This window comes from Equus przewalskii, chromosome 3, assembly GCF_037783145.1.
Source record: "Equus przewalskii isolate Varuska chromosome 3, EquPr2, whole genome shotgun sequence".
Lineage (NCBI taxonomy): Eukaryota > Metazoa > Chordata > Mammalia > Perissodactyla > Equidae > Equus > Equus przewalskii.
The window spans coordinates 85,986,664-86,006,427 of NC_091833.1; the positions used below are offsets into that span (position 1 = coordinate 85,986,664).

Below are 19,764 nucleotides of genomic sequence, written 5' to 3' on the forward strand. Positions count from 1 at the left end.
GGCATCACATTTCCTCATTTCAAATATATTGCCAAGCCATAGCAATCAAAACAGTAACATACTGGAATAAAAACAGACACATAGATCAATGGAACAGAACAGACAGCCCGGAAATCAATGTACACTTTTCCAGTCAAGTAATTTTTGACAAAGCCTCCAAGAATATAAAATGGGTAAAGGAAGGGCCGGCCAGGTGGCGCAGTGGTTAAGTGCACACATTCCGCTTCAGCGGCCTGGGGTTTGCTGGTCCAAACGCCAGGTGTGGACACGGCACCGCTTGGCAAGCCATGCTGTGGCAGGCATCCCATTTATAAAGTGGAGGAAGATGGGTACGGATGTTAGCTCAGGGCCAGTCTTCCTCAGCAAAAAGAGGAGGATTGGCAGCAGATGTTAGCTCAGGGCTGATCTTCCTCAAAAAATAAATAAATAAATAAAATGCGTAAAGGATAGTCTCTTCAATAAATGGTGTTGGGGAAAAGTGGATATCCACATGCAAAAAAATGAAATTGGATTCTTATCTTACATCATACACAAAAATCAATAACTAAATGGATTAAAGACTTAAATACCTGAAACCACAAAACTCCTAGAAGAAAACAGGAGGAAAGCTCCTTGGCATTGGTCTTGGAAATGATTTTTTTGGATTTGACACCAAAATCACAGGCAATGAAAGCAAAAATAAAAAGGTGGGACTATATCAAACCAAAACATTTCTGTACAGCAAAGAAAATAATTAACATAATGAAAAGACAATCTATGGAATGGGAGAAAATATTTACAAATCCTATATCTGATCAGATAAGAGGTTACTATCCAAAATATATAAGGAACTCTTACAACTCAATAACAAAAAAACCCAAATAACCCAATTAAAAAATGGGCAAAGGACCTGAATGAACATTTTTACAAAGAAGATATATAAATGGACAACAGGTATATGAAAAGATGCTCAACATTACTAATCATCAGGGAAATCAAAACCACAATGAGATATCACCTCATACCTGTTAGAATGGCTATTACCAAAAAGTCAAAAGATAACAAGCATTGTCCAGGATGTGGAGGAAAGGGAACTCTTGTACACTGTTGGTGGGAATGTAAATTGGTACAGCGATTATGGAAAACAGTATGGAGGTTCCTCAAAAAATTGAAAATAGAACTACCATATGATCCAGCAATTCTACTTCTGGGTATATATCCAAAGGAAATGAAATTAGTATCTCGAAGAGGTACCTGCATGCCCATGTTCACTGTAGCATTATTCACAATAGTCAAGATGTGGAAACAACCTAAGTGTCAATGGATGAATGGATAAAGAAAATGTGATGTGTGTGTATATATATATATAAAATATCTATATATTATATATAAATATTAATATTATATAGAAATATACAATTGTATATATACAAATGTTTATATATATATATATTTATGTACACACACACACTCACACACAGTGGAATATTACTGAGCCTTAAAAAGAAGGAAATCCTGGGGCTGGCCCCGTGGCCGAGTGGTTAAGTTCACGCGCTCCGCTGCAGGCGGCCCAGTGTTTCCTTGGTTCGAATCCTGGGCGCAGACATGGCACTGCTCATCAAACCACGCTGAGGCGGCGTCCCACATGCCACAACTAGAGGGACCCACAACGAAGAATATACAACTATGTACTGGGGGGCCTTGGGGAGAAAAGGGAAAAAAATAAAATCTTTAAAAAAAAAGAAAAAAAGAAGGAAATCCTGCCATTTGCGACAATATGGATGAACCTGAGAACATTATAGTAAGTGAAACAAGCTGGATACAGAAAGACAAATATTGCACAATCTCAGTTATATGTGGAATCTAAAAAAAAAAGAAAAAAATGCTGAACTCATAGTAACAGAGAGTAGAATGGTAGCTAGCAGAGGCTGGGCACAGGGGGAAAGGGGAGAAAAAAACAATCAGTAGAAGGGCGGTTGGTAAAGCCTGGGAGGAGGGAGTCATGGGAGTTCCTGTTTAACAGGTAGGGTACAGAGTTTCAGTTTTGCAAGATGAAAAGAGGTCTGGAGATGGATGGTGATGATGGTTGCACAACAACATGAATGTACTTAATGCCACTGTACACTTAAAAATGGTTAAGATAGTAAATTTTAGGGGGCCAGCCCCATGGCCAAGTGGTTAAATTTGCACGCTCCGCTTCGGCCGCCCAGGGTTTCACCAGTTCGGATCCTGGGCATGGACATGGCACCGCTCATCAGGTCATGATGAGGCAGCATCCCACATGCCACAACTAGAAGGACCCACAACTAAAATATACAACTATGTACTGGGGGGATTTGGGGAGAAAAAAGCAGAAAAAAAAAAGGTAGTAAATTTTATGTGTATTTTACCGTAATAAAAAAATTGGAAAAAAAGTCACTGTAAAAAAAGAAATAAATGAAACTCATTTGCAAATTTTCTAAGATAAAAACCCCACAAACTTTAAGCAACAAGACTTTCAAGCTTCTAAAGGATTTTACAATAGTATCTAGTGGCAAAAATGTGCTTTTTCTGGGGCCGGCCCTGTGGCCTAGTGGTTAAGTTCGGTGAGCTCCACTATGGTGGCCCATTTGGTTCCTGGGCATAGACCTACACCACTCATCGGTGGCCACGCTGTGGCAGTAACCTACATACAAAACAGAGGAAGACTGACACAGCCCTTAGCTCAGGTTGAATCTTCCTCAAGCAAAAAAAAGAAAACTGGCAACAGATGTTAGCTGAGGGCAAATCGTCCTCAGCAAAAAAAAGTGCTTTTTCTTTTGGAAGATGGGGTAGTTCTGAAATCCTCATAATTAGGTGGGCATTTTCTAATGATGGATAATCATGTATCAATTCTGGACGAACATACTATTAAATTAAAATGCACTTTTAAAACCCTAGGCAGGAAATAAGCATCACATTTATATTATTTAATGGATTTTGTACCTTTTTAATATATCAACAAGCTTTAGTTGAATCCTTTTAAGAGACTTAATGAATGGAAATAGTTAAATAAACTGAAGTCTCTTTTAACATAAAGTTATACATATATATATGTTGTATGTGTATTTACATTGTTATATGAACAACCGATATGACAGTAGCATTTGAAGATCAACCAATCTAGCATTACGATAGAATAAGTTGGATTTTATAATTCAAAGTGCTCCCCTCACACATAAAAATATTAACATATGACAGCATTTTCTGTTTTATGATGCTTATATAATAATACTGTCAGAAATACTGATTTTTAGGTTTCTCCCCAAATGAATTAGATTACAGAAATCTATCTGAGGTTGGGAAACAAATTTGCAGTCAAATATTGATGAGTGATGCTCTTGAGAACACCAGTGTCTCCAATTCCTAGAAAAAAAATTAAATAACTACAAAAACTGGGCCAAAGCCTCCGCAGCCCAAAAATGAACAAAGAAATGGACATATTTTATTAAACCCCGGTTGCTACCTGTATTATTTTAGGTACTACTTAGAAAAAAACTGCACTGTCTGTAAATGTGACACACTATTGATTATAAGACATATCCTTATTCAGAGACGTTTAGATGTGGAAAGTGTGCCACTCGGAATCAATGAAATAAGATAGTTCATGAAGTCCTTTAGACCCAATTTCTAACACAAAGGAGACAAAATCCTCCAGTACTACTTTACTAAGGATTATTTTTGAGCGCACCGCATTCCAGTAATATTTTACTAACGCATGACTAATGGAGAACTTCCACTTTTTAGAATTCTCACATTTCTGAATGCATTTCCATAAGGCTTAACACTCAAATACTGAGCTCCCAGGTGACCCAATTTATATTCCCTTAAAATGACACTTGGAAGGTTACACACTGCTGTTACTGTAGCCACAATTAATATTTATCACATTTACCATGTGTCAGCACTGTTAGGGCATTTGACATGGATTATCTCACTTAATCCCCAAACAAGCTCATAATGTATGTACTGAATTGATTCTCTTTATACAGACGAAACTGAGGCCCCGGAGGCTAAGTGACTTACCCAGGGTGACACTGAGAGTAGGAAGGAGAGGGGGAAACTTGCCCTGGGCTGGAAACCTCCGTGCTCTATCATCTGGGCTTGGAGTCACATCCACCTCCAAGTTGTCCCCAAGTATTTAAAGGTTTTGATTGATAAGAAGAGAAGAAACCTGAGAATGCCAAGTTCACTGCTGAAACGATTCAAACTGTCTTTTCCATTCCCTTTCCTTCTCATCCTTTCTATCTCCTTCTTTCCATTCTACTTCTTATCCATGTATTCTTCAAAAGATGAGAACTCTCTGGAATCTCTCAAGACAGGAGGCAATTTAGCTAAGTCTCTGCTTCGCAGGGTGGCTTCCCAAACTGCCCCCAGCCATCACCCATCTTGGGGCTTTCAATCCAGTCCAGGTTCTGAGGGGTAGGGGCCCAGCAGAGTATCTGGCATACAGCAGATAGGCAATCCATGTTAGGTAAGCAAAGGTATACGCATTACTTATGGAATTTATACTGTCAAGCTTAGTTTAAATGCATAGTAGTCATCAAAATCAGGCTATTACTAGCAAAATATTCAGGATAAATTAAGAGAAAAAGCAAGCTACAACACAATTTGAATAACATGAGCCCATTTGAAAAATATTTTATATGCACTGAGAAAAAGAGGAAAAGGATACACATTTGAAAAAAATCTTAGTTTAAGCTCTGAGTGGCTGGAGTAAGACGTAGTTTATATTTTCTTTATAGTTTTCTATATTCTGCAATATATATATAGACTATATGTAATCAAGGGAAATCTCCAAAGCCACTGTAATTAACTTGCGTCTGGATACTCCACCCTGAAGGCTTGTTACTTTTGTACTCACATCACTACTTGGAAGGAAATGAGTTCAAAATTGGCAGTTTTAACCAATCCTGATAAACTCAAAGGTTTGCCTGAAACAAACATGCCTTGCACTTTCTGACCCATACTTTCCTTTGGTTACAGCCAAACAGAGGAGAGCTCTTCCCTTCTCCAGTCGGTAACACTGTCTCAAGGATGAAAACAAGTAAATAAAAACAGATCCCTGGACATGAGTGAATGAGACCACAGAACAGTTCCAGGGACCTAAGCCAGGAGTTGGCTTCCCCTCGACTGAGAACACCATCCAAACTGGCTCTGGTGCCAGACTCAGCCCTGAGGCCACGGGTGGGAGGTGGCAGTTTCCTGGCTTGAGAGGGACACAGTCTCGCCATAAAATCTACCTGGCATCTGGCTGTTCATTTTAACAGGAATCTCATTGGTGGACTGGCCCAGAGAGTGACATTGGAGAATGAACTGGAAATAGGAAGCAGCAGAGCAAGGAGTATCCTGAGATCTAGGGCCTGGGTGGTTCTGTTTCTAGGACAGAGAAGCTATAAGAACTTGGACTGATCATTCAACCTCCACAGGTAGGAAGAAGTGATGTCCAGGGTCCTTTCCTGAGCTACTATTCTGTGACTCTGAGTGATTCCCTGCTCCAGTCTTGAGTAACTTATTTGCCTATGAGCCCAGAAAATCAGACTATTTATGTCTTGGCGCCATGACCCAGGTGCCACATAGGCCATGCACGTGTTTCTCCTTTCACTTTTATATCTCCAAATATCTATTTCCACTGGACGAAACAGGATCTACATGGAGAATCAGCCTCTCCATTCCTTAAACTTTTCAAACCAACAACGTGAGGCTCTAATCCAGGCAAGATGGGCTCGGTTTGACCTTTTACAGTCCGTGATGTGTACTTTCTTGAAATCTGTAAATGCTCTCTACCTAAATATCTTTAATGACTTTTAAAGAGCATTAAAATCTAACACTCTCACAACTACTTCTAGATGGGGAAAAACAGTTTCTAAAGAAATGTCTGTTGACATTTGACATCTACAAGGAATTTGCAGTTGGTCTCAGTTGTAAGGAAAATAGCACCTACTCAAATGCCTTCACCCTGCTCTCACTGCAAAATAAAATGTTTCAAGAAAGATCTGATTGTCTGTTTTCCCGGATCAAGAAAACATTAGTAAAGGACTGAATTTTCAAGGGGAAGGCCTAGAGCTTTATGAAGGTGAAAAAAACTGACCTACTTTGTTACTTAGTTTGAGAAAAGCAGATGAAGTAGTTTAGATACCTAATAGCTGAGTTTGGCCCTTGGTCAACGAGGGAGAATTGCCACAAACCTGGTGGGGAGGTGCTGGCCAGCAGGGAGGGTGTGCATGACAGCATTCAGGATGAGCTGGCAAGAGGGAGCTGATCCACAGTCATGGAAAGGAGTGACAGAGTCAATGGGTGGGAGTCTGGGGGTCTAGGTGGCAGAGGAAAGCCAGAATTGGGAAAGAGTGAATAATAGGAGAAGCGAAATGAGCTGCAGAAATAATAATGTGAGCATCTGCAAGGGCAATCGTCTTCTGGAAAAAGCTATTCACATCTGCATGCTTCTTAGAGAATTACAACTGGAACGACTGACAAGCTGAGTTGGAAGACAGCAAGAAATTCATTTCATTTATTTGAAATTCACATCTGTGCAAGATGGTAATTTTGACGATCTTACTTTAACCCAAAAACTTTACCCTTATCACCTTTTCTGGCTTCTGAAAAATATACTGTGACTTTCTTTCTCCTATTTGCTGTATGACAATATTAAAAATAATTTAAGGGCACCTCTGTCTATCAGTCGCTTTGACATCATGGTAAATGCTCCATATAAACGAATTCTCACAATAACCATCAGATGCATATACTATTATTCTCCTTATTTTAAATATAAATTGAGGCTCAGACAGTTTAACTTGCTCAGGTGGGGTTTGATCTTTGACCTAGTGCATGGAGTACTTTAGGTGTTTTAGGAAACGGTCATTTTTGGTACTATCGTGGAAAGAAAAATTCAAATACAAATATAGCTGACAGTGGAAAATACTAGAAAACACTAGAATAGCTTTGAGGGAGACATAAAACATCTTTCTGCAGGGCAATAAATAGGATAAATTAGTCCTCAGACTAGAAGACCTCCCAAATTTTTTTCCAGTCCTACACTCTAGGAGCCTGTATTTGTGCTACAACATGATTTTCTTACAGAGCCAGCATTTTCAAATGCAAAAAAGAAGTACTGGTTTCCACTGGGAAATATCTCAGGGATAACTGGAAGGGGCCTCTGCTCAGAGTGTACAGCATCTAGTCACCCTCTTCACCTCTTGGGATCCTCCTGTGGGCTCCACAACCTTGTCCATGCCTTTCTTTGCTTCTGCTATTTGCAACATGTGGAATAGCCTCCTTCCCTTTTGCATTCCAATGCAAATCCCACATTTACCGTCAAGTTTCAAAATCCACATCCCACACAAAACCCCAACCTATAATGATCTTACCTATTCTTTGCAATCTTATACCCCTCTGGTCTTCTGACCCTAATATGTAGCACTTAATTAAATATCGTTTTATACACTTTTCTAGTTGCTTTATGAAAATTGCTTTCCAAGCAAGTTTACGAGTTTCTTCTTCTATTTCAAAAACTGGGCACAGAGCAGGTCCTCAATTCATGCTTATCAGTTAACAGGCAACCATAGGCCAGGTAATTACTATCACAATCTCATTACCTTAGAGATGATTCAACCGAGGGTGACTTGGAGTTTGCTGGTATTAGTAGATACAGCCAGAGTAATAAAAAAAAAACAAGTCTAACATAATAAAGGCCATATACGACAAACCCATAGCCAACATCATACTCAATGGGCAAAAACTGAACCCCATCCCCCTGAAAACAGGAACGAGACAAGGATGCCCTCTATCACCACTCTTATTTAACATAGTACTGGAGGTCCTGGCCAGAGCAATCAGGCAAGAAAAAGGAATAAAAGGAATCCAAATAGTGAGGGAAGAAGTGAAACTCTCGCTGTTTGCAGACAACATGATCTTATATATAGAAAACCCCAAAGAATCCATTGGAAAACTGTTAGAAGTAATCAACAACTACAGCAAAGTTGCAGGGTATAAAATCAATTTGCATAAATCAGTAGCATTTCTATACTCCAGTAATGAACCAACAGAAAAAGAACTCAAGAATACAATACCATTCACAATTGCAACAAAAAGAATAAAATACCTTGGGGTAAATTTAACTAAGGAAGTGAAGGACCTATATAATGAAAATTACAAGGCCTTTCTGAGAGAATTGGATGACGACATAAGGAGATGGAAAGACATTCCATGTACATGGATTGGAAGAATAAACATAGTTAAAATGTCCATTCTACCTAAAGCAATCTACAGATTCAACGCCATCCCAATCAGAATCCCAATGACATTCTTTACAGAATTAGAACAAAGAATCCTAAAATTCATATGGGGCAACAAAAGACTCCGAATTTCTAAAGCAATCCTGAGAAAAAAGAACAAAACGGGAGGCATCACAATCCCCGACTTCAAAACATACTACAAAGCTACAGTAATCAAAACAGCATGGTACTGGTACAAAAACAGGTGCACAGATCAATGGAACAGAATTGAAAGCCCAGAAATAAAACCACACATCTATGGACAGCTTATCTTTGACAAAGGAGCTCAGGGCATACAATGGAGAAAAGAAAGTCTTTTCAACAAATGGTGCTGGGAAAACTGGAAAGCCACATGTAAAAGAATGAAAATTGACCATTCTTTTTCACCATTCACCAAAATAAACTCAAAATGGATCAAAGACCTAAAGGTGAGACCTGAAACCATAAGGCTTCTGGAAGAAAACGTAGGCAGTACACTCTTTGACATCAGTATTAAAAGGATCTTTTCGGACACCATGCCTTCTCAGAGAAGGGAAACAATAGAAAGAATAAACAAATGGGACCTCATCAGATTAAAGAGCTTCTTCAAGGCAAATGAAAACAGGATTGAAACAAAAAAACAACCCACTAACTGGGAAAAAATATTTGCAAGTTATATATCTGACAAAGGCTTAATATCCTTAATATACAAAGAACTCTCGCAACTCAACCACAAAACATCAAACAACCCAATCAAAAAATGGGCAGGAGACATGAACAGACATTTCTCCAAAGAAGATATACTGATGGCCAATAGGCACATGAAAAGATGCTCATCATCGCTGATCATCAGGGAAATGCAAATCAAAACTACGCTAAGATATCACCTTACACCTGTTAGAATGACAAAAATATCTAAAACTAATAGCAACAAATGTTGGAGAGGTTGTGGAGAAAAAGGAACCCTCATACACTGCTGCTGGGAATGCAAACTGGTGCAGCCACTATGGAAAACAGTATGGAGATTCCTCAAAAAACTAAAAATAGAACTACCATACGATCCAGCCATCCCACTACTGGGTATTTATCCAAAGAGCCCGAAGTCAGCAATCCCAAAAGTCCTGTGCACCCCAATGTTTATTGCAGCACTGTTTACAATAGCCAAGACGTGGAAGCAACCCAAGTGCCCATCAACAGACGAATGGATAAAGAAGATGTGGTACATATATACAATGGAATACTACTCAGCTGCAAAACAGAACAAAATCATTCCATTTGCAATAACATGGATGGACCTTGAGAGAATTATGTTAAGTGAAATAAGCCAGCGAGAGAAAGATAATCTGTGTATGACTCCACTCATATGAGGAATTTAAAACTATGGACCAAGAACAGTTTAGTGGATACCAGGGGAAAGGTGGGGTGGGGGGTGGGTACAAAGGGTGAAGTGGTGCACCTACAACATGACTGACAAACATTAATGTACAACTGAAATTTCACAAGATTGTAACCTATCAATAACTCAATAAAAAAAAAAAAAAAAACCAAGTCTAATCTAATTTAGGATCTATTTCTAAAGTCCACAGTCCCAAGAGTTTCAAATGAGAAAGGTGAGGTAGAAGGAAACTAAAGAGACGACATAATGTCACACAAAAGTGGTTGTGCCGGGCCAAGAGGCTGCCCCTCTAACCTCGCCCCGTTCCCCCTGGAGTCTTGCGGCCACCCTTCCATGCTGCCCTGCCTCACAGTCTAAGTTAATGCTCCTGCCCACCGCTGCTGTGCCCTTTAACAGTTCCAGCTCGCCCTGCAGGAGCTGTGACATTTTAGTGGTGGGTGAGGCTACTCCTCTGTAAAGAGTGTATCTGTTGGGAATGCAGTTTTTAGAAGAAAGACACTATTTAACAAGAAGAACACTATTCCTTTGACCACCCCACAGAATGGGGCAAATGAATTAGAAACAGCAAATCAGGTCGCGGCCGGTCTCAGGCCCTGGGAGGCTCTGAAGCACAGCCCCGTTTTAAGCTGGTCGCCGTATTTTGTCATGACCAATTAATTCCACCGTTTCAATAGGAATAAACTGGCTGGCACACAGTCAAGAAATGCTTTTCTTGGAATGTGGAGAAGGAAGTAAAACGAGGAGCAGGTTTATTGGAGAAGAGATCCTTTTAAAATGACTCTTGGGGTAACATTCTGAATGGAAAACTTTTGGTGTCATAAGTTGTAAGCGAGTATGAAGAGTGTTTTAGTAAATGAGCCAAAATTTTGTGCAGAACAGCTAACAACTTGGCTTATGGTCTAAGAGACACACACAGGTAGTTATCTACCCAGAAAATCATGTAATAGCCCCTGCCGTAATTAATTCAAGAGCCTAAAGTCCTAGACAGGGTAAATAAAGGCTATGATCTATTCGAACCACTAGGGTTTACTAAACTAGAAATTACTCCAAACTAGGCAGTGTTTCCGAGGAAGAGAGACACAGAGGAAGAGGGTCCCAGGCTTTTCCATGAGTTTGGATCTGCGTCTTGAGGATGCCCGGGATCAGGCTGGTTTCTGAGAAGAAAGTCCACAAGGCCACCTTTTGTTTGGGGGTTTCCTTGTTACACTGTATAAACTTCTGAAATAATGTGATTTCTTTCAGATCATCTAATTTTGCTTCTCTTAAAACAAGATACTTTTGGGGATATGTAATCAATGTGCAATCTTTCAATCTATCTTCTCTTTGCCTTTAGGGAGTTTAGCAGTACAACTACTGTTAGGTGGAAAAGGCCTGGAAAAATATACACATATATATATTTTTTTTGGTGAGGAAGATTGGCCCTGAGCTAACATCCATTGCCAATCATCCTCTTTTTGCTGAGGAAGATTAGCCCTGAGCTAACATCAGTGCCAATCTTCCTCTATTTTGTATAGGGGATGACACCACAGCATGGCTTGATGAATGGTGCATAGGTCTGCACCTGGGATCCAAACCTGTGAACCCTGGGCCACCAAAGCAGAGTGCACAAACTTAACCACTGTGCCACTGGGCCAGCCCCAAGAATGAGTATATTTTTAAGGGAGGTTTTACTGCTCTAAAAAACAAGCAAAAACCCCTTTTCTTCTGTTTTAGGAGTCCTGTACTTAACACAATAGGTCTCCATGCAGGATGGGTAAAGCTTTTTCCTCCAAAGGGTTAAAAGCTTAGAATACGAGCGATTAAATAGTTGGTTTAGGAGGTTTAGGCCTTATACCATCTGGTCTCTTCATTTATTCCTTTAACTTCTGCAGGAATAAAATCTATTCAGCCAAAGGCAGGATTTCCCACAAATTCTAACAACAAGATGTTCAGAGGGCAGAACTGGTGAGAGGTAGAGAACAGATGTGTGCCTGATAGCAGAGCCCTCAGGATTTGTTCTTATAATGAATCCACTGGGACTGAGTTAGCCCTGTGCACCTCTGTTATGTGGCCAGTGTCGTGGGACAAGCATGGCACCCACACTGTTGTTTTTCCACAGTACAGTGAGAAAGAACCGTGCTCAACAGTATGTGCAAAGGGCCTGTGACCTGATAGACAGAGTAACCAAACTGAGGAATGGAAAGGTTATTTATGAAGGGAACTTATAGAAAATGTTCATCATTAAGTGTGGCAAAAGGGAAATAAGAACAGAATTACTAACTGTCCCAGAAAAGCAATTCCACTACTGTAATGTCTAATTAATTTGGGTAACTTCTAATTTAAATTTAAGAGCATAAGTTAATATTGACTCTACCAGTAAAGTTCGCACGCAGACCTCAACATTCCACCTCACGAGAATCTGTAAGAACTCTGCAGAGCCTGTAACATTTATACAAATAAAAAGTGAAGTTAAATTCCAGGCTGACAGACACAGCATTTGCCTGGATCTTTGCTCCTGGAGACCAGGAAACGTGTTACCATGGCGAGGAAGTTATTCTGGTCTATTCCAATTTGAATCTCTTTCATAGGGCTTGAGCACTGTGGGGAAGAATTATGTCCTCTCAGCTCCTCTGAGAAAACATTTTATTCTTCAAAAGACAAATCCCAGAGATAAGAACAAGAATATCTAGCCCACTGGGTGGGTTTCGCTAGCTGCGTCATCTAACAGCCCTGGAGCTGGGAGACAAGTCTTTCAAACCTCTCTAGGGATTCAGGGTAAAATCTTGACAGTTCTCTCCATCCTTTAAAATTCCAACCCAAACACTATAAATTAAAATGGCAGAAATCAGCCTCTGGTGAGGACAAATGAGGTTGAACAGAGTCCAGCTTGCAACTCAAAAACTGGGCTGCACCTGTGATAGTGAAAGTTTGGGTTTGATCAGCAAAACCAGCATGAGGCTTTCTGGTGTGAGACCTAAGAAAGCGTCATCTGGATCCTGATGACGTTTTATGCTCCAAGGTGGCAAATATAATGTTATTATTTTGAGTGTTCCTTTTTTTGCTGTTCTTAAATTATCCTACATTTTTCAGCTTGGCCATTCAATAGTGTTTCCAATTACTCTGAATTTAAGAGGGAGGGCTAAGCTAATTAAAAATCAGTTTGATTCTAAACGTTTTTGGTTTTTTTAACTAGTAAGAAAGATACCCTTTCCTACATATGGTCAAGGACAGAAAGTCAGGTTCTAAGAGCATCAGTTATTTTCAAATTGTATCAAAAAGTCTGATGAGTCCTGAACAAACAGAAAAAAAGCTATTTTAGAGGTTTATTTTTCTATAACACTAGACATCAATAATGTGAAGACAAGAAAAGTTTTTCTTATTTATAATTTATATTGTTCCTTTTATTACACCCACTGTGAGGGTTGAATTGTGTCCCTCTACCCCAAATTCATATGTTGAAGTGGTAACTCCCAGTAACTCAGAATGTGACCTTATTTGGAAATAGGATTGTTGCAGAGCTAATGAGTTAAGATGAGGTCATACTGGAGTGGAGCGGACCCCTAATCTGTATGACTGGTGTCCTTATAAAAAGGAGAGATTTTGATACAGACAAGCACCCAGGGACAGCACCAGGTGAAGTGAAGGCAGAGATCAGGGTGATTCAGCTACAAGCTAAGGAACCCCAAAGATTGCTAGCAACCACCGGAAGTTGGCAGAGAGGCATGGAAGGCTCAGAGCCAACAGAAGGAACCAACCCTGCACACACCTTGATTTTGGACTTCTAGACAGCAGGGCTGCAGGACAATTAATTTCTGTTTAAGCCACTCAGTTTGTGGTACTTTGTTGTGGCAGCCCTTGCAAGCTGACACACCCACATAAAAAGAAACGATTGCCACCAAGACCTACTTACGTTTTAAAACAGATTCTTTCACAATGGAATTATCCCAAAGAGGAAAAAAAGTTTGGTTCTTACCATCAGTTCTTGGGGAACAGAATTTGGCTTCTTTATGTTGATCTCGATGCTATTGCTGTCTTGTTTCAGCTCCACGGGGGACCCATGCACTTTGGCCACACCTTCAAACATCTGGGATTTGGTTAACGAGGGGGCCAGCTCCACTGTGGGACACTCTCTTTCCTTCTCCTCCTCATCGCCATGAACCATTTCTCCATTCATGTTGAATTTCCCATCTACCTATAAAAACCAGAAAGAACAAAACACATGCTATTCCCCAATGAAAGACTATAAGAAAATAACACATTCAGAATCACCTTAAAACATTAGCATTTAATAATCAGAGTCCAACAAAGAATAAGGTCTCTCATACACTTCGATTGGTTTTAGAAATTAGGGCTCCTATAAATGCCACCTTTCAGGGCCTCTTTGAAAGGTCGTTGGCCTTCTCATCTAAAGCCACTTCACTTAAGATTACATTTCATGTTCGTCTTACTTAGGGTGTGCTTCTATTTTAAAGTCTGGCCAATCAGGGAATCTTACGTATAAATACATGCCACATGTTTGGGTTCCAGTAATTTTTCATTTAAGTTCTGATTGCTATTCCACAATCTTCAGGATTTTTTTCTGGTTAACATATAAATTAGGTGGAACCCCCCTCGGATGGGGAATATTTCACAGGTTATCCTGTGGTGGTAGGCGGCAATGGGTACTTTTTTTGATGCTATCATGGAGGGCAGGAAACCTGATGCCATGCTATGTTATAGTAAATCCCTCTTTCTAGTTAACTTTACAATCCAAGTGTTTTCAACAAAAAAGTCCAATGCACATTAAAATATTTTTTGTTTTGCACCCATATCTAGGGAAACCAGTGAAGCAAGAAAGGAGAAGCAGAGAGAGTGGGCGGTCTGGCTTATTGAAAGGCATCTAGCACCTCTGTCTTGAAGTTCGAGGCAAAGTGGAGAATGCTTATGAGAGGAAGCCCAGCAGTTGGACGGCCTAAGACTGAGTCCTGGCTCTACCACTTAATAGCCACGTAATCTTCAACCTGTTTCCTCATCTGCAAAATTTATAACAATGGTCTCTCCCTGAGAGTGCTATTACAGCCACTTTATGGATTAATAGATGTACAGTTTAGAACAGTACCTGGTACATTTTAAGTACAAAAATATTAGCTGTTACTGTTTCTAGGCCTTCTAAAATCTTCCAAAAGGAATAATGGAAGGCCAGATATTAGTTATAGTTTATTTGCCTTAAGCCAGCGGCTTGCTCTGTTGTCTGTGATCCATAAGAAAGAAACAAATCACAACTGAGCACACAAATAAATATAACTGAAACAGGAGTTTCACAAAATAATATCTTGCTTTATTATCTGTGATGCACCAGTCTGTTTTTTGTTACTATAGTCTATTCTACTTCATTTTTTTTTTAAAAAAATGCTGATTCCAAACCACTAAATTGATTTTATAAGCTAGCAACGGTTGGCAACTCTCAGTTTGAAAAACACCTCCTTAAACTATTTCACTTGATCTTTTTTTACTCTTAATTCTGCTGCAATGGGAAACTGAGTCTATGCCCTGCCTCCATGCCCTACCCACCTCCCCACAAAAACACACACACACACACACACACACACACCCTTATCTTCTGTCCTAGCATTTATCTGGTAACAACTGTCCCATTTACATATTATCTTCGAGCACAAGTGGGTCCACCCACTCAGTGGTGCAGCTGTGAATAGGGCTGACAGCCATCAAGGCCTGTGATGAGTCAAGGGCTCATTGTGGTCAGGAGTGAGCCCCAGCTCTAAAAGGACGTCTACTGAGGTTCCTCAATCCACCCCTCCATGAATGCTCTTCCTGAGGCCTCTACACCATCTTGCCACAATGGCAAGGGACTCGTTTTCTCAGGGGCAAAGTCTTGCTATGAAGTTTTCTATCCTACTTCTACTGTTTAAATGATCCCATGGCACTATTTATATAAAGGAGGGGAAGTGGACATCTGGATTATCTGATCAGATGCCTTGGATACCAAGCTAAAGAAATGTATTTCCCTACCCCCGCTCTGGGCCACCTCAACATCAAACCTTCCTTGATGGACTGTCACAGACAGTTCATTGCAGTGGGCTCCAGGTGAAGGAAGGCTGCCGTGGTACTTAGGTGGGTTCTGAGCTTGCTTGGGCACATGCGTATCTGTGTGTGGGTGAGCCTGCATGATGAGTAGCTCATCTTCTCAGGGAAAATTCATGTATTTATTCAGTAAACACTTGCTGAGCGCTTACCATGTCCTGGGCACCCATGTCAGGCTCTCAGGAGGAAGCTGTGAACAACTAAGACACAGCCCCCGCCTTTCAAGGGCAAACATCTCAAAGTGAACCCAGATGAGACAGCCAGGACATTTTCCTTTTGTTCTACCAAAGCCTAAGGCACAGATTTTTAAGCTATATTCAGAGTTATTTAAGCAAAAGTCAGAAAGTGTGGTTTGGTTCCCTCTGAAATTCAACAGGAAGATACATCACATTGCTCAGTTAGTTTAATTAAGCAAACTTTCTTTTCAGTCTCATGTCCCTGTCTCCCAGTGAGGAATTCCACCTCTGTCTTCCATTAGGAACCCATGTGGTGTGCAGGGACAACAAGAACTGATTTTTCTTTGTAAGTCAATAGAGCTTAAGACAAGGGATAAAGAGCTTCCTCACGACATGAGGGAAAATACTAGAATTTGAGAAAGTGAAAAGATGTTTGGTTGTTATAGGTTCTTTGGTTCTGGAACATTATTTTACACATTCATTGGTAAAAAAGAAAAAAATCTGGTTTTTTTCCACTTAAAAATATTTTAAAAATCTGTTTCATCTGAGGACCAAGTCCCTCTCATGTTTCCATGTGTTCCTTGCATTATTTTTTCATCAATTGTAGCATCTTTTTGGATATAATGTCCTTTTCTTCCTAAAAGAGAGACAGCTGTGTATACTTCTATTTAAACCAAAGACAATTAAAATTTTGTTTTGAGGAGTTGGCAATACCTCCAGATAGCTGTAGATACATAGGGTATTACTAAATTAGGGTTTGTTACCACTACAATAGAGAGACCATGCCATCATGTCAAACTAGAAAATAGACTTTGCTCATGGAGGTGACTCGACTATCAATCTCATTGGAGTCCATCAGAATTAACAACAGGAATTGAGGGGAACGTGACCCTTTAACCATTTGCAAACCAAGTGTCCTGAGACACACAAACTTCTCAATTGTAAATGTTAACACATTTTGCTTTCATTTGACAGAAATAATTGCATTTTCTTGAGTCAAGCTGCTTCTTTCCATTGACTACCTGGAGTTCAATTTTGGTTCTACTCTTAAGGAACTCGGCGTACCTTAAAGGTCTTCAGAACCTCTTGAGAGTTTTTGGGCTGGGAGTAAGGCTTGGGCGTCAGCATAGGCACTGCTTTGGGAGTTACAGTTTTGCTTGGAGACCCACTGCCTGCTGACATGCTGGTATCCAGAACGCTGGGACGAGTGATGGTGGTTTCCACAGTGGCAGTGAATTTAGGTGGAGGCAGTGACTGTTGCCGCAGGTATTTCATGGGGTTGGGGTCGTCCACGAAGGAGGATAAGTTTGGCTCTGTTGAATGGCTTCTTTCCAGAATTTTTGGCATCTCCAAGCGTTCAAGAACAGCCTCACTGATGGTGAACCTCTCGATGTACTGCTGAAGGATCCCCTCAGCCTCCTCCTGGGACCGTGCGTTCTTATACGCCTCATGCAACTCCCTCTCTCTCCGCTCTCTACAGGATGGGCATGGGGGGAAGCAAGAACAAAGCCAACAGTCACAAAAACTGCAAAGAAGACCTGCGTAGGAACCCAGATAGAGCTGAAGGGACAGCACGGGGAGTGTATAATATTGGTGTCAGAGCCTTTGAAATAGCCAACAACTGTTAGAAAAAGCACATCTAGATAATATCATACGTTAAACAACAACAGAAAGAACCCACTTTTCTTGAACAATTTCTCTGTAGGTTTTGATGCTTTTCCTTCGTTCCCTTGTCCCATCCTCGCCAGCCAGTAATTTCTCCATTTTTTTCCTTTCTTCCTCTTTCTTGATTAAGTCCTGAGAAGCACTTCTTCTACGGCTCTTCCAACGAGCCAGGTCCTGTAGGGGTGGGAAAGGGAGCTAGAACATGCTTATTCAGGTTTGCACGTAACTCTATGTCTACTCCTCAGAGTTTAGTTAGCACTGCCTAGAAGCCAGGCATAGGCGAGGGCATTCCCACACAATCTGATGCACGCCTGGCTGGAACAGGAATGCCTCACAAGGCGGGAAACCTTCAGATATATCTACATTACCCACAGAAGGGCAGCACATTTACTTAAACATGGCAATGTGAAATTTGCAATCATATTCCAGGTTACAAATTTTAAAGTATTGCCTCACAGGGTATTGTAAGAAACTTCATGTCTCGCTATTTATGACCTCTGCATTGTGAAGGAACCTGCTGACAACAGAATGGTAGGAATTAACCACAGACCTACACGATTTCCTCAGAGAAGGAAGCAAAGGCAGAAAAAAATTGGCTTTGGGGTCATACAGAACCGACGATTCCATATGGATGAATTCATTTGATCCTTAAAACAGCCTCCCCACAAATCCTACAGGCAGTTACAGCACAAAGACAAAGAGTTACAATTCAGGTCAGATGGGCAGGATGGCAGCTACGGCAAATAATCCTAGCTCCATCTCTACCACACTTTGGAATCTCAGGCACGTTTCTTAGCCTTTCTGTACCTCAGTTTCCTCATCTCTAAAATAAGGACGATAATAATGACTCTTACAAGCCTGTTGTGAGGATTGAATGGGATAGTGCATACAAGGTGCCAGGCACACATAGGTGCTCAATATGTTGTAGACATAGTTATTACCACATTTTCTCAACCTTGGAGAAGTTAACTTTTTTGCCTAATGGGAGAGTCAAGTTTGTGACAGCTATCTCAGAGCGCCTTGTGAGAATTTAATGCAATGATGCACTCTCCCCCTCGCCTCCCCATCTTCAAGCTCTTCTCCTGCCCTGGCTCTCTGCTTTCAGCACACGAACAATCTTAAGGCCCTCCTCAGGCCCTGAGCTTTCCTTCCCTAGTTCTAATCCTGGCTCTCTCACTCACTGGTTGTGTGGCTTCGGCTAAGTTACTTAGCTGTTCTGGGACTCATCGTTGGAACTGAGGATGATAACAGTTGCTAGTTCACTGAGTTACTAAGAGTATTAAATGAATTCCATGCAAAGCACTTAGAATAGTTTCTGGGATTGGTACACTTTCAATGTTGGCAATTATCATTGTCATCATCATTATCAATTTCAAACATATAATCTCAAAAGACAGTGCATCTTCAATTCTACAACCCATGCCAGCTGTCTCTCTCCCACTCCCCTCTCCTTTGTGGCCAGCCTTCTAGCAAGGGTACTTGCCAATTACATGTCTGCATCATTCACTCCTCACCCTTCATGTTGCTATTAAACCTCCTTTAATTTCCCACATTTACTGAGTCACTGTTTGAAATCCTCTAAGGGCTCCCTTCACCTGCATAGATTTCTCCTCCAAGTCTACCCACCCCACCTGATTTTCTGCTCCAAACGGCCTCTAACCCATTGTGCTGGGCAGCCTCCCCGCTGCCCGCAGCCTTGCCCAGCACTCACATCTTGCCATTTGTCGTCCTCTTCCCGCAGCTGGTTATTTATCAGCTGCAGCTGCTCCTGGCGGGCCCTGCTGTGCGGCTGCACCGTGGCCTCCTCCTCACACCGCATGTCAAACATACTCGTGCTCCTGAGTGTGGAAAGAGCAGAGACATAAATGGCCCGGGATCAGCACCTGTCTTGCCTCTGCGTCTTCTGGGGCGTTCTGCCGCGTGGGGGCGCTACTGCGTTTGGAAAACGGCCCTTCTCAGCAGCTTCAGACAGCAGCATGATTCCCAGTCTGCCCCATCCCTCAGGCGCGGCGGGCATGCTAGCACCCCCACCTCTTCTTTTCCCGCAAAAGCCAAAATGCGACCATCTTTGTCTTCAGTGGTACTGCATCAGGTCAATATAATTTTATAGGTAGGTGCCAGAATATGTTTAAAGAAGAGCTAGAAAAAGGTATTTGAAGCTCTGGGCTCCTTTCATTTGTAAATGTATTAGAAAATAGGAAAATGAAAAGGCATA

The 19,764-nt window shown here is 41.0% G+C and overlaps 1 protein-coding gene across 27 annotated transcripts in view; it reads right to left on the minus strand.

Annotated features, from left to right (window-relative positions):
- Positions 1-19,764, minus strand: part of LIMCH1 (LIM and calponin homology domains 1) — a 315,692-nt gene that overhangs the window by 38,301 nt on the left and 257,627 nt on the right. For all 27 annotated transcript variants that reach the window (XM_070612961.1, XM_070612956.1, XM_070612957.1 and 24 more), the window contains 4 exons: positions 19,261-19,387; positions 17,566-17,723; positions 16,950-17,358; positions 13,601-13,819 (listed from right to left, as the gene is read on the minus strand). In XM_070612961.1, coding sequence (XP_070469062.1) covers positions 13,601-13,819; positions 16,950-17,358; positions 17,566-17,723; positions 19,261-19,387 — 913 coding nt within the window. The remainder of the gene's footprint in view (positions 1-13,600; positions 13,820-16,949; positions 17,359-17,565; positions 17,724-19,260; positions 19,388-19,764) is intronic.